At 38.1% G+C, this 16,446-nt stretch overlaps 1 protein-coding gene across 2 annotated transcripts in view; it reads left to right on the forward strand.

Annotated features, from left to right (window-relative positions):
- LOC120538644 (protein Smaug homolog 2) overlaps window positions 1-16,446 on the forward strand; it is a 107,094-nt gene that overhangs the window by 57,430 nt on the left and 33,218 nt on the right. The window contains exons 4-5 of one of the 2 annotated variants that reach the window (XM_039768024.1): window positions 2,032-2,149; window positions 8,932-9,019. In XM_039768024.1, the coding sequence (XP_039623958.1) occupies window positions 2,032-2,149; window positions 8,932-9,019 (206 nt within the window). The remainder of the gene's footprint in view (window positions 1-2,031; window positions 2,150-8,931; window positions 9,020-16,446) is intronic. The other variant, XM_039768025.1, reaches the window with a different exon arrangement.

Here is a 16,446-nt window from a genome sequence, read left to right on the forward strand (position 1 = left end):
ATGATTTTTATGTGCGGAAAATGTGACCTTTAACTGCTTATTGGTAGTCCAAAAAGAGGAAAATGTGTCTTGTTTGGGAACTTTTTGCCACTTTAATTTTTTGGAGCTTTAAGACTTTGAATACTTCTTCAAGCAACATTTTTCTAGATGTTATTCGTTTATTTTTTTTAAAGTACACTTTTGACAAATTACTTATTTTGGCTTTAAATATAAAATGTTAGAGCACTTAGGCTGTCAATAAAAATACTTATTGGAGGAATATGCGTACTGTATATGTATCTCTTGAAATCATGAGGATGGTGATGATTAATGAAACTGAATATTTTTGCAAGGCACTGTTAGTGTTGCAACCATAATGTAGGATAATACATAATGCCGAGAATACATTTATCAGTTTTTTCTCCTTGCTTTCTCTTCCATCAGTTTGTTCCCTCCATTCTGTTCTCTCCATGACCAGATCCACTGCCTGTCTAATTCTAAGGCTGCATGTTTTGAGATCCTCCCTAATTTTATCCACCCAGTCTTTCTGTTTTCTTCCTCTTGTTCTTTTCCTTGTGATGTGGCAGTGCATAACCCTTTGTGGCAGCCTTCTTCCGTTAATTCTGGTAACCAAACCACAGAAGTCGTTGTTTTTGAATTCAATGATTTAATGTTTTTTTCTTGCTTCAGTTTGTTTTGTATGTCATCACTCCATATTCTGTGTAGCCTGGTTACTCGCAAAAAATATTTGTAGCGAGTTCATCTCTGCGACATCTAGCCTGTGTCTGTCTTCTTTCCTCAGGCACCAGCAATCAAAGCCATACATAACTGAAATTACCATTTTGTTTTGACTGCTATACTTTTTTAATTTCCATAGCTTGTTTAGTTTTCCAAAGACTGCAGAGGCGACTTCAATTCTTCTTTTGACATCTGCCATGCTGCATCCGTCCTGTGTTAGCAAGCCACCCAGACAGACAAATTTCTTCACCTGTTCTAACTCTTCTCCTCTCAGCTTTATTTTTAGCTGCTGTTGAATTTTGGACTTGCTTACTTAAATTGTCTTCATTTTCGATTTGTTGACTAGTAGTCCATATCTCCTTCTGGTCATATCCACTTTCTCTGTGAGTTCTTGGAGCTGATCTTCAGTTTCACTGTTGAGATCGATATCGTCACCACTGACCTTTACTCCTGCCTCTGCGTGTGCCAGGGCCTCCTGTATAATGGCTTCCAAAAGAAGGTTGAACAGGTACAGCAACAAGTTGTAGTCTGACTTGACAGTCACACAGAACCAGTCTGTGAGCTCACAATCTACTCATACTGTGCTGAGTGATTTACTAAACAGTTCTATGAGTAGCTGGATTAGGTGTTCTGGTGCTCCATATGTTCTGAGAACCTGCCAAAGCCCATTTTGCCACACACTGCTTCATTGAAGTCTATATAGTTATTATACAGTGTTTGGTTTTTGTTTGCAGCCATTCTTTCCCTGGAACACTCAGCAGGCTGATACTTGTAATGTTAATGCAGTCCTTTTTGTCACCTTTCTTGTATATTGGCACGATGATGGCTTTATTTACCCCAATCTTTTGGACACCTATTCTCTGCATATATTTTGTTGCACAGCGTGTGCATCAAGTATACAGGGCTCAGTTCACCGGCTTGTATCATTTTAGCTGTGACAATATCTGTTCCTGGTGCCTTTCCTTTTTTCAGTGCCATAATTGCCTCTTTCACCTCATCTTCAAAAAAGCTGTCCATTGTTTGGCTCTCATTTCTTGTTTCCAGCTCAATAAGTACTGCTATATCTACTGGGTTTTGTACATTGTGCAGTTCACAAAAATACTCTTTCCATCTAGCTTATATTTCCTTCTTACCTTCTGTTGTTTGTCCCTCTTTGTTCTTGACTGTAGACAATTTATGAAGGAAGGTGTCACAGATTTCATGCTCTGTCCTGTACAGTTTCTGCATTTTATCACTGTTATTTGTTGTTTCAGTAATTGTCATGATTTAAATGATAACACTCAAAATAATAAACTACTCTGATATATTTAACAGATGTCCCGACATGGCTAAAAAGTCTTCGGCTTCATAAATATGCAGCTCTGTTCTCCCAGATGACATACGAGGAAATGATGACACTCACGGAGCAACACCTTGAGTCACAGGTTTGCAGATAAGTTTGACATCCTTCAACTAATGTGCATGCATGTCCACACACATCTACACATTTGAACCTATGTCAGTTTTACAGTGGCAAAATACCTTTTGCTGTGCCTGAGATGAAAGAGACATGTTTAATACCTGGTGCTGTTACAAGACAAAAAATATTCTATGAACGTTATTAATTTGTTCTGTCACCCAGTAGTTTTTAAGAAACTTGAATATTACAGCTCCAAAATAAGACAGTGTAAAAAAATGAAGAGAGGGAACAATGAGGAACAGAGCAGAAGAATGCATTACATTAAAAAAAAAAACTGTACTGCTGAATGACAGATTGGGATGTAAAATATGTTGTGAGAAGATTCAAGGTTGAGATACTTCTACGGGCTAATCATGGTGCCTAAGAGAGGCGCTGTGTTACAAGTAAATGTTTCACTATACGCTCCACACATGACAATAAGGACATTATAAACCTATAATATCAGTCATACATTACATCCGAGATCTGTAGGCTGAGGGCCACTTCATGCTCCTTACTTTCACATAAGGATATTCATTTAAACTGATGAATATCTGATTTTATACAATGTAATATTTGCACAGATCTAACAAAGTAAACAAAAAAAATCTCACTTGTACTGCTTTGTGGTTTATCCATTTGCAGATGAACATAAAAAATAAATATATGAATATGTATATATTATCATGCCACTTCTGACTCATTTTATAGTAGATATAATTTTTATTAGTAATTTAGTTATAATGTCAGATTTAAATTAGAGCCTAAGTTGGGCATTGAGATACTGTATGTCATGACAGAAGAAACATTTCAAGGGTTAGTAGCTTTCCTGATGCACCTTTTGAAGTTTGGACATTATTAGTGTTAACTCTTTTAGGGTGGATGTCAACTTTTGTCGACAGGAGGGGTTGAGGGCGCATGTCAACAAAATTCGACATCCAGGGGTAGAGGGCGACAATCAGCTGTTAATAGCGACAAAATTCACTGTTACGTCACAGGCATTCCCTCTATGCTTGGATGAATGTTAGACTCATTGACTCAGCACCTAATCCTTGTGTGTATGTGTGAGTTGCAAAATGTAAACAAAGGCAAGACGGCATCGACATCTCATGAGGGAGCGAAGCAAGTGCAGAAAAGAAAAAAGTAAGCGGGCGATGTTTTGCGCATTAACACTGAGTCGGACTCTGATTTTTCAGAATCTGATTTTGTTGACAGTGATCAGGAGATCGAGCAAGAGAGTGAGGAGCCAGCATCAGCTGATCGGACACCAGCCGATGCTGCCCCAGCTGATCGGCTGCCAGTGCATTCGTGCAGTCGACGCACCTACGGCAAGGTTCATGTGGGAGGAATACCTAGACATTGATCCGTGGGAGCCAAACTGGCTACCAGACTTCACAAGATAGCATGACTTGCTGTTGGACATGACAGATTATCAGCTGCTGGACTACTTCAGGCTGCTCTCTCCTGATGCTGCTTTTCAGCTACTGTCAGACAAGACAAGCAGGTAGGCAGAGAAATTTTTTGAATTGTGGGCAGCGCTTGCACCACATTCTTACATTTCAAAGTGGAAACCCACAACAAATGACGAGGTGAAGGGCGTTGTGGCATTACAAATAGAGATGGGACTAGACTGGTGATATAACTTCAGGGAGCATTGGTCCAAATGTGCTTTGGACAGGTTATGCTGTGTGATGATAGGTACGTGCTGCTGCAAAGTTTTATTCACTTCTGTGATAACCAGAAGCAAATCCCAAGGGGTGAGCCAGGCTATAACCCCATGTATAAAGTTCAGCCCCTGCTTGACATTGTGGAGCCAACATATAAACAATTTTATCAGCCTGGCTGTGATTTGTCTGTGCATTTTTCTGCCAATTTATGCCAGACAAGCCCACATAGTATGGCATAAAGGATTTCATTACTGGTAGAAGCAAACACTGGTTTCTGCCTGAAAGTAATTACATATAAAGGAAAGTATTTCTTTCAAAGAGAGAATTTTTCCTTGACAAGTCAGGTTGTGCTGGAGCTGCTTCAGGGTTATAAACATTTGGGTCATGTTGTGTACATGGACAATTTTTATACATGCCCAGAATTCTTCTTGGAGCTACAGAGCAGGGGAATTGGAGCTTGTGGCACAGTAAGGGTGAGCAGGAGACACAGGCCTTCACAGTTGAAGCTAGACAGGCTGAAGATGAAAAGAGGTGACAATATGGTTTTCATGCGGGCAGAAAACTTGGTGGCAGTGGCATGGCACGATGTCAAATGGGTGACTTGTCTCTCTATAGTACACACTAACAATATATGTGAGAAAGTGCAGCAATAGACAATTGAAAAGGAAGCACCAGTGCAACTCATATTGTAACCAGCGCAATGTGGCAATGCATGTAATTAGCTGCTTTGAGCGAGATCAGACTGCAGGACTTTGCTGTGTAACATGTATGTGATATGTATGTAAAATCATAGAGTGTGCAGGTTCATACAACATGCAAGACAGTAACAATTGTCAAAAGTAAATATTTTTTCTTGATTTCATATGTTAAACAATTGCTTTATGTTCTTTTTTAAAAAAAAGTTAGTTTTTGGAAAAATATTCAGCCCTGGGAGAAAAGAAACAAAAAAAGAGCCCTAAAAGATTTAAAGTAACCCTATTGTGTGTGTGTGTGTGTGTGTGTGTGTGTTTTTATGGAGGTCTTGGTCATGGAGCCCTTTATCTGTCCTTTCAAACATAATTCAAACGATAAGAACTATCTATTGCAAGGTACGCTCATTTACACACCAATACTATCTTTTATTTTGGGGTATATTTAGAGTCATCGGTAAGCCAATCCATTAAATCACGTATGCCTGAGATTTGGAAGAAAAAACTATGAAGATATAAGGAGAACTTCCAAATGTCATGCAGACAATGACCAGGCCAAGAGCCAGAATATGAGGAGACAGGTGTGAGACAGCAGATGGCAGCCACCACATAACCAATGCACCTATTTTCTAATCTTAAAAAGCAAAATTGATGTTGAAAATTTAGTTTTAAATTAACTCCCTGTGTGTATACACACACACACACACGCTGACAGAGTCAATTACAGGGATGATTGAAAAAGAGTGTTTTGTTCTTAGAAAAATGCTAAAAAGAAAACAAGAGTCATATTACACTAATTTTCATTTTAATGAATAGTTAAAGTGCAGTGGTAGTAAACAGGGCAGTTTGTGTTTTTTTTATACTTGCAGAACTGTTACAGTTTCTCAAAATACTTCATTCCAGTAATGCTGGCCCTATCAGTTATAAGTAACCTTTTATTAAAAAGTACAGTAGGCCAGGCGGTTTCCATTAGGAAGTACCTTTTTTTTTTTTTTTTTCTTCAGCCTCTCTGCTGACTTGTACACTCTTTGGAAATGCATGTACTGTTTGAGTGGATGAGTGGATGCATTAGCAGGTTAGCTAAAAAAAACCTTTTTAATAAAACAATTTAAATACTGTTGGAATTTCATGTATAGCTTGATGGCAAAAAGGCTAGCTGCTTTGGTTTTCCTAAGAACTGAAATGTCAATCAGAATTTTAGTTTGTGTTCTTTTTTAGGCATCTGAGCTTTATTGCTGTTGAGATGCTGCGAACTGTTGTTTGAAACTGGACCTGCTTCCTTGTGTGGTTTACAGTCATGGCCGATATTATCGGCACCCCTGGAATTTTCCCACAAAATGCACCATTTCTCCCAGAAAATTGTTGCAATTACAAATGTTTTGGTATACACATGTTTATTTCCTTTATTTGCATTGAAACAACACAAAAATACAGAGAAAAAAGGCCAAATCTGGACAAAATTATTGGCACCTTCAACTTAATATTTGGTTGCACGCCCTTTGGAAAAAATAACTGAAATCAAGCGCTTCCTATAACCATCAACAAGCTTGTTACACCTCACAACTGGAATTTCCGACCACTCTTCTTTTGTAAACTGTTCATGGTGTCTCAGATTTGAAGGGTGCCTTCTCCCAACAGCAATTTTGAGATCTCTCCATAAGTGTTACATCTGGACTCATTGCTGGCCACTTCAGAACTCTCCAGCGCTTTGTCTTCAACCATTTCTGGGTGCTTTTAGAGGTATGTTTGGGGTCATTCTCCTGCTGGAACTCCCATGACCTCTGACCTAGTTGTGTTCTGTGTCATTGTTGCATTCTTCAGTATACTAAATTGTTGGTGACAGGTAGGTTTGTCTTACAGTATGTTTATCTGCAAACCCTTCCCTTGATGACAAGTAATGCCCATGGCAAATTGAGAGCAATTGTGAATTTTAAAAACCAAAAATGTTTTGATAAGCTGTTATCCAAGGCAACTTACAAAACAAACCATAACACACACATATGAATGTTAGACAGTACAAAGTAATAGACACAAAGTAGAACACTAAAAGTGTGGTACTCTACTGTAGTTAGTTCCAAAAAATGGAAGAAAACTGGGAAGTACAGTCCATCCTACTGATTAGACTGGTACAGCTACTGATATCTCATATGAGTTTAGAGCATTAGAAGGTCTAAGCATTCCCAAGATACTTTGTCAGTAACTGTTTTCAAGAGATGACGGAATATCAGCACATTTAGAGCAGTATGCCTGATCATGGGATGCTCATTGTATAGGTTGAGGGGAACATCATACAGTTTTATAAGCTTTTTTGATGCTGATTGATGTTATGATCTTTGCAGTAAATGTAAAGGGAGCAGAATGTGCTTCCATTATACTTTCCTGCTCTCTAGTAACACAGTGCTGGGTAGAATCTGCTCACTTTTACCTGGAATTTCTGATGATTAATTGCAAACTGTGTTTCCTATAAAGGGAATTCCTTCCATTATTCTGACTGAAGTATACTCCCCACCTCACCAAGCAGTCTTTCCATCTTGATATGCAGACTCCCCATATAGAAGCAGGAGTGATTTTTTGCTAATGAAAAATAAACTAGTAAACTAGTATGGTATCTTTACCATGATATTTCATGGGTCATCGTCTGCAATTTGGACCATGCCTTGATATTTCCAGTGCCTTTGTACTGCCAGAAGTTAAAATCATCACACATTAAAAGAGTACTAGTGAGGATGTTGAGGAAATTCAACATAGACATCCAGGACACTTTTGGATGTGTTCAGGGGAGCTTGTGGTATTTTAGATGAGTATATGGATGCAGTTATATATTACATTAGTTACTGAAAGGCGAAAAGCATTCTAGCAAAATCACTCATATAGAACAATAAGAAGGAACCATGGTTTTACAAAAAAACAGAAAAGTGTACACACAGATAAATAGACAGTTTATAAAAGTAGAGATAAGTGTGTCTACAAAAAATAACAAAATATCATCTTGACATGGTAGTTATGGATGCTAAAAGAAGAAAAGCTAGAGTGAGTTTTTTTTTTTTTTTTTACACTAATGATTATTGTTCAGTGTGAAAAGGTTTTCGATTGATTACTCACTACAAATGCAAATCCCCAATGCATCTGGCTGATTCGTTAACTACGCAGTCTGCCTGACTGATTATCTCTGTTACATGCTAATTCTTTTTCACTTCTCTGCATTCCTGAGCATATGCAACACTTGCTTTGCACAAGATAGAACTGTATTGATGTAGCTGACCTAGAGAACATCTCTCTCCACACTAAGGTACTATGTTGGACAGTTAGCGCTCATGTTTTAAAGTATTTTTATTCAGTCTTTGACTTAATGCATACTTCCTGCCTGTTTTAATTATCCCAGTGCCCAAAAAGCAAAACAAACCAGCCAGTAAAACTATCCTTTGTAATAATGATTATAGTTGAATGTCTAATTGTAAAGCATCTCAAGCCTGTCAGAAATTCTTCTCCCAGCTTGCCGAGTGTACTAAAAGATCATTTGAATTTAATTTGACTGAACTTGATTGCCAGGCAGCAATGTCACTAGAAATTTACCTTGGTGTTGTAGTTGTAAATGAATGAATAGTAAAATAGATCTCTCAGTACTCTATAGAATATATGATATCATCACCTTATATATAACAGCAGTGTGAGGTAATTATAGTCCTCAGAAAATCCAATAAAAAGAAATGCCCATTTAATTGGGAGGAGGCAATTGGAGATCTGGGAGAGACGTATATGAATCAAAATATAGAACTGACCATAATGAATACAGCGGAAAGAAACTTTTGACATGCAGGGCGGTTCTTGCTTAGAGTGACCGGTAATGTTTTTATGATGATCATGATATTAAAATTGATGGTGATGGAATTATATCTGCACGTAATGGACTTCTCCAATGTATGATATTGCCTATTCTAGGTTAGAGTCGGCCGCCAGTTATAAAATATGGGTCTACTCAGTTTGATGAAGTAGTGTGGTCACTTTAAAAATGTGCCAAAGAGATTGTATAAAACATGGGCATATGGTACATCAAAATGCAATTAATGGAAGCCAACAGAGGCAAGTTATTTTGAAATTACATTTGCAACATCTGGGTATTAATTTTAAATTAAGTATGTCTTACATACATGTTGTTTTGGCTCACACAACTTATGAAGCCTGCATGGTTCTTACAAAATTATCAACAGAGTAAATTACTGTTGTAAATTATCAATTGCAAATTAAAACCTTCAGATTTGAATGTATTTAGAATAAAGTTAACAGTTTTTTCAGAGTCTTCTCAGCTGTTACCATTTAAAATACAATAGCAAAAATGAACTTGCTGAAAACCGTTGTTTTATATATATGATACAATTGTCAGAACTCTGTCTTTATTTTCATTCTTTCTTTATTTTTTTAAGAATGTCACAAAAGGAGCTCGGCATAAAATAGCCTTAAGTATCCAGAAACTGAGAGAGCGACAGAGCGTCTTAAAGTCTTTAGAAAAGGTAAGGCATGCAGTCTCTGTTTCAGTACTGCTTAATATTGAAGTGTAAAACCAACAGAGGAATGGGGTATTTGTGAAAAAATAGTTTATCCAAAATGAGCGCACCTTACATACAGGACAGCTGCACTGTCTGATGCATGGGACAGAAGAACCTGTTCCACTTGCAGTGAATTTCACTTGATCTTTTTAATTAAAAAAGAGAAGCAATTTAAGTCTTGTCCGGTAGTTCCATACATACATTGCTTTCAGCTTCCAAAATGTCAGTTTTTTTCAGGCTTCTATTTTATAGCTCTTTAATCTATTTTTAAGCTAAACAGGTTTGAAATACTACTTCACTAGTTGAAGGATTACCCTTTCTTTCCTATGTTTTTAGTCATTGTTCTTTTCCAGAACATTCTCTCATGTTCTTATTATTTTGTGTATGGTGTACAACATCACAACTTATACAGAAACATCCTTACCAAAGTAGAGCTTTGAGTTGTATTTGAGCTGCTTGGACTGAAGTTAATAAATTTTTCTTTAAACAGGGATTTAAATATGTCCTCCTACCTGTTATATACTTTAAAGTTTGTCATTGTGCTTCATTAACTGTGTAAATGTGTTATGTTATAACTTTTGTCAAATTTGACTTCAAGGAGTTGGGTTGAGACAGGTCCTGTGGCAAACGTTTAAATTATGCACTCAAAAGTCTCCTTTGGCTTTTCACTGTGTATTATGTAGATCAGTGAATTTAAAATTATGACTTAAAAAATAACTAACCTAACCATTGTAACTTGGTCTCTTAATGTTTGAAAAGTTATATGTTGTTATGTAAATTAACAAATACCCTTTAGACAGAGGATTATGTAAAATAAACATGGGTGTGGAGAAATTCACATGTCACATTCCTGTACCAACAAATTCCAGTCAACATACACCATGGAAATATGATTTTACTAGGAGTTGTGGCTATTTCACCACTGTGTGCAAAATGTTTTTAAGTTACATCTATAATAAGTTAATAGGTTACTTTAGCTTATCACTCTCTGACCCTTATAGGAACATTTTTTGCAGTGTACATCTCAGAAAAAAATTATTTAAGGTATATTCCTTGGGATTAACTTAAATTATTGGCGGTTGTGGCATTTGTATTATGTAACTCAAACATCATGGATATATAATTGCAGTAATTCCAATACAGCTATGAGGTACCTTTGACCACTGCACATTTTATTCTATTCTATCTCTAACCCAGTTGATTTATCTGACAAGTTGCCCATCAAGCACTTGATTAATCATTCACCACATGAATATTACTATAGCATATAATTAGGCATCAGGTGCTGATGTCAGAGTTTCGATTCCCATAAGGGGAAGCAAAATTAGGGTGAAACATGTGTCATGTGCTTTTTGTGTTATTTGGCAGTTACTGTATCACATATCTGAGATGTGCTTCTCACAGCTGTGACTGGTTGACCAACCACAAGCGTTACTTGGTAGGTAACCATCCAAATAATCAGATTGTGATTCAGACATGCACATACACACATACAGATATACATATACGCATATATATATATATATATATATATATATATATATATATATATATATATATATTTATATATATATATATATATATATATATATTTATATATATATATATATATATATATATATATATATATATATATATATATATATATATATATATATATATATATATATATATATATATTTATATATATATATATATATATATATTTATATATATATATATATATATATATTTATATATATATATATATATATATATATTTATTTATATTATATATAATAAAATCCTGCGGCGAGACATGATCTTGAAGAGAGTCATTTCAGAGAGGCAGAGACACTTTAACTTCCCGCGACATGGTCAAGTTACGTCATCAAACAAGATCACGGTCATGTAACCTCTCAATTGTTGCCTCGCCCTACTTAAAACCATTTTCAAACAAGATCACGGTCATCTAAAAAGCGAAGAAGAAAGAGCAGCTCTAAAACAAGTTATAAGTTGACGATGACATGAAGCGAAGAAGAAAGAGCAGCACATCTAAAAAAGACCCAAAAGCACTGGAGAGACACTTCAGAGAGGCAGAGACACTTTCACTTCCCGCGACACGGTCAAGTCATGTCATACTGACATCCATTGGAAGCATGTTCCCGTGAGATGGCAACCTAAGCAAGGAAAGTAATAATCAGCCCAGAACAAGTGGAATTGAAAACCTTGCCGATCCAAACAGGGTCACAAATAAAAGACAAACCATAAAAGACACAGTTGAAATTCATAAAGACGTTCAAAAACATTGGCACCATACTCATGCAGAGCAGGTTACATGATTATGACAGCAGTGGAATTCGAAAGGCTAAAAAAAAAAACTTTAGCGCGATACACACGCAAAGCAAGTTCAAATATATGACAGCACTAAAATTCGAACATGTCAAAAAAAAGATTGCATTCACACAAACAAACGGAAATTATTATTCAGTGAAATAAAAGAGCAGCAAAAAGAGATTGAATATATGGACATAGGTGATATGTCAGAAGTATGTAGATGTTGTAAGGCTTTAAAGTTTAAGTCGGAGACTTTTAGATCGTTTCATTCATGTTGCCATCAGGGAAAAGTACTGCTGCTTCCAAATGAAGAGGTGTTTCCACAAGATTTAAAAGATTTGTTATTTTGTGAATGTGAAATCCACAAACACTACAGGCAAAATATACACATCTACAATAATCGTTTCGCGTTAGCATAATTCAATACACAAAATGTTGATTTGCGCAATAATGGACCATACGCTATGAGAATCTGTGTTCCCACAACAATTACAGCTACGAAAAGTTTAATTTAAAAAAAAAAAACACAATTTGGTCAGGTGCATATTTATGCTCACGGAGAAGCGATGCAACTTAGAATCGAAAGAGTTATATGATCCAACATAATAGAAATTCTGCAGCCAATAATGGATACAAATCCATACGTCCACAAGTATCGCACTTTACACAAATTTATCAGCAAAACACGGACAAAGAATTTTTTTGGGGATTTCTATATGAATCCAAAAGATCACAGTCGCATTTATAGATAGATAGATAGATCCTGGTGTGGCGGAAGTGCTGCCATCCAGGATTTCATAACCGTCCGGGCACCCCCTGGTGGTGGCCACGTCCTCCGGTATGGGTGAGCGTCCCAGCTCCATTCCCATGGCCCCCAAGCAGACCCGGGCGGCTGCCCTCTCGTGTCCCAGGGGAGGTATCATCCATGTCGGGGACCGTCCAGGCGTCCCGGTCCCAGTCATATATATATAATATACCGGTATATAAACACCCCTTTGCACCACCCTTCGTTTAATCAGCTATTAATTGATTAATTGGTGTACTGGGTAATGGCGCTCACTGTTGCTAAGTGTCAGACAATGAATTATCTGCCAAAACGTTCTTATACAGGACTTATCCCTTTACTCGCCTAAAGGGTCAGTTTCATTGAAATATTTCTTTGCAGTGCATTCCCGTTGCTTAGGAGGAAAACCCTTAGTAAGCTCAGTTAAAGGTCAGACCACGGTGGTGTAGTTTGCCAAGAAACACCTATAGTAACCACAAAATCCAAAGAAATAACCTCAGTTCTTTCATATTAGTTGCCGGCTTCCAGAATGTCAAAGCCTCTATTTTTTCGGGGTTTGTGGCAATGCCAGCCCCAGATACAATGTGCCCCACATATTTAACACGAGGTTGTCAAAATTGACATTTATCTACTGAGACCTTTAACCCAACCTCCTCCAGCCTCATGCTCCTCTAAAGTCTTGCTAAAAATTATGTCATCAAGGTATATCATTACTTGGAGAAGATGCATATCTCCCAGAGCTTTCTCCATCAGCCTTTGGAACGTTGCACGAGCTCCAGTGATACCTTGGGGCATCCACTCAAACTGGTAGAACCCAAGCGGACATATAAACACAGTCTTCTCCTTGTCTTTATCTGCCATTGCTATTTGATAATACCCACTGCGTAGGTCTAAAACTGAGAACCATTTACTCCTGGATAAACAGTACAAGGCCTCCTCAATGTGCGGTGTAGTATACTGATCTGGTATGGTGCGACTATTTAACGTTCAATTATCTATACACATTCTTATGTCTCCATTCTTTTTCTGAGCCACTACAATGGGTAAAGCATGAGGCTCTGAGGGATTCTTTGATTATTCCAGCGGCCACTAACTCCAGTAAATGGCGTCTTAGATCCTCCACGTCAGCATGTGCCAAGCGACATCAATCCCACATTCCATTCTTTCACTGAGAAAGCATTCCGTCTCTCTGCTAATTTACTGCTAATCCTCTTCTTCCAATTTGTTGAAATCGTGTAATCCTCAAAGATAAAAAGCTCCGTCTTCAAAGCTTGGGGTGCCTAGGGTATCTTCCTAGGGGCTGTCACTGTGTCTACCTTTATAGACTTTTGCTATAATCGTCCCCGCTGGAATTGTGGTCTGTCTCATGGACTCATTCTGCATTAACTCTGTAACTTGATCGTCCTCTCTGTTTTCTACGGGGAATACTATTAGCTGCACTAAGAGTCCCAGTGGAAGGGCGTCATCTTTAGAGATATCCACCATAAAAATATCTGCAGGCCCACACTGTAGTTGCTCCAGTTGACAAGTGGCATAGAAGTCTCCCAGAGGTGCTATGGTTAGGGGTTTGGGTCCCAACCATCTTACTAGGCCTCCCACTTCCTCACTGAATTTTTGTTTCTGCACTGCCGGCAGTATGGTGAGCTCACTTACCTGGGAACTTATACATAGTGACTATGTCCACTTGGCTCCTATAGATCCCTGACATAATTATAATATAATAATATAATATAATCACAGGCACATGATCTGGACCTCGAGGCTCAGGACAAACTAAAACCAGTACTGCTAAAGACTCTTGCACTCCAGTCAAATCCTGGGGGAATTCAAGTTCCACTATTACATGTCCTTTATATGGGTAACTGCACTCAATCAGACAGCAGACACTGTCTAATAAAGCATGGCAGGGGATCCCACATACCTTATCAGACAATACAGCTGAGGATCCCACCAGTCCCTTGGGCAAATCAGCACCGGCAAGATTTGTGTAGTATGTTTCTTAACACAATAACTTTGGTGGTCCTTAGCAGCCATAGTTCCTTGTACACTGTCCTTTAACTTCCACATAGCACATAACTTCTGTATCACTACAGCATCATTTTCAGCATTTTAACATCTATTTGACACATGACCATCCTCTCCACACTTATAGCAGAAGTAATCATCTTTTCTCCTTATGGTTGGAACCTGCTTATCAGCAACACTATCTCTATCCACTTCACTGGGTTTCCCAAAAGGCTTTTTTGACTCATTTATGTGTCTGTGTAGGGGTTGTACTTTTAACACTTTTAACTCCCTTTGCAGGTCCATCACTTGTTTCTGTAATGCCTGCGGTTCAGCGTCTTTTGTCCTTTTGGTCTCGTCAGGGACACTTACATCCTGGGACTATGCCAATCTAGGAGTCTTCCCTAACGGTACTTTCAAATCGGAAACTGTTTAAGTCAAATGACCCAGGATTAACCTCTTCCTGCACACGAGCAGACCGAACTAGGGGTTGCTTTGTGCACAAACTGGACTGTTGTCTACGCTCTTCACATTCCTCCTCCTCACAAATTTCTGTGAGCAGCTTTAAAAATGATGGGGGATTTTGTTTTCTCTCCCTTAGATGTAGCAGCATAAGTTCAGACTCAATAGCCCCTCTTAATAACTGTTCCACCCGTTCTTTATCTGCTAGATCACCCAACAGACCTCCCTTCCGCACTACTTTAGCAAGCAACTTCTCTAACTTCTTAAGGAACGCAGACAATAGTTACCCTCTTTGCTGATGTAGCATCTTAAATGCAATGTATTCGTCTTCCCCTGACTCAGTTGTCCCAAATATGTTTTCTACAGCTTCCGTATACTCTGCAGGCAGAGCTTCAGGATTAGTCACTATTATGGCTTGAATGACTTCTAAAGCTGACCCTTTTAGACTCTCAATTAACCTCCTCTGCTTCGCTTTATCAGAGCAGTCACACTCCTCCACCATAAGCCTTGCTTGATCAGCCCAAACATCTAAGCTTTCTTTGCCTGCAGGTGTGGGACTCGCACCACAAAAAAAACCCTTAAACGCCTATAGGCATTATTTTCATTTGAGGGCCTGACTTTCTTTCCTATCAGCTCCCCAACAACACAAATAATAGATTCTGGGTTACATTGATGTAACGCATGTACAGAGCTTGTGCATCATCAATAGTCATCCCTTCATCTTTAAGCAATTGTTCTAATTTTCCTGCAAAACTTTCTGGGCTACCACCCGCTCTAGTAGTAGTCGTCACCAGTTTCCAAGAACCCCCCTCCCCACCATTAGGTAAGACTTCTGGGGGAACTGCCACTGGATTGACCTCGGATCGGCATTATCAAAGCACCTTTAAACTCCTCTGTTGAGGGATGTACATTTTGCCCCTTACTCAGACACGTCCTAAAACTTTAATACAATGCAAAGCTTCCTCAATATGTGCTATCTCTGTATCTTCTGTTACACCAGTTAACATTACAGCATGAGCAGGGTCTATACCTTCTCCTCTGCACCAGTTGCGCAAGTCAACTGATAATAGATTACTCCCTACTGCATCATCCACACTTACAGCCAAAAAAATCAAGCATCTCACCTGGCAATGTATTAAACCACTCAAAATCAGACCAGCATAAAAGTAAAAATTTGAACATTACTCAATATACAAGTTTCACATCAATATCACAGAACATGTAATTTAAATAGAAACAAAGAAAACTTAAAGTAAACCCACAGGTATCCAACATAAATCTCAAATTAATCCCTGCGGTGCCTCCATGTGTAACCCCCTTGCGCCACCCTACCTTTAATCGGTGTGCAAGACCCTGAGTTCTTTATTATGGTGTCTCTACCTCCATTATTGGCGTGTACAATATATGTCACCTTCACGCCTTTGAACACATAACCAGATCACAGTTTACTCCAAATTTAAGTAAAAAAATCTTTCTCTTAAATGCAAAATGGGATTTTACAAATATATGCAGCACATAATAAAACACAAACACTAAATTTACAGCTATATAAATATATATCGTCCATCCGATACTACTGGTGAGCTCACCTTTAATAATTACCACAGTCAGTGAATTTTACTCACTACGTTGGGGGCCCCAAACCGTAGCTCGGGTGCCAGGTGGCCAAACAAACAAAATAGAACTGGCCCCTTCACTTCAGGATTTAACTCAAGCCATATAAAACAAACAAAAAAACAACGCACAAACCTTGGTTGAACGTATTCTCCTTTCTCCTCGGGTACCTCCTTTGGGCCTCTCGTCTCACTCTGTCTTGAATAATCTC

Source organism: Polypterus senegalus, chromosome 11 (genome assembly GCF_016835505.1).
Source record: "Polypterus senegalus isolate Bchr_013 chromosome 11, ASM1683550v1, whole genome shotgun sequence".
Taxonomy (NCBI): Eukaryota; Metazoa; Chordata; class Cladistia; order Polypteriformes; family Polypteridae; genus Polypterus; species Polypterus senegalus.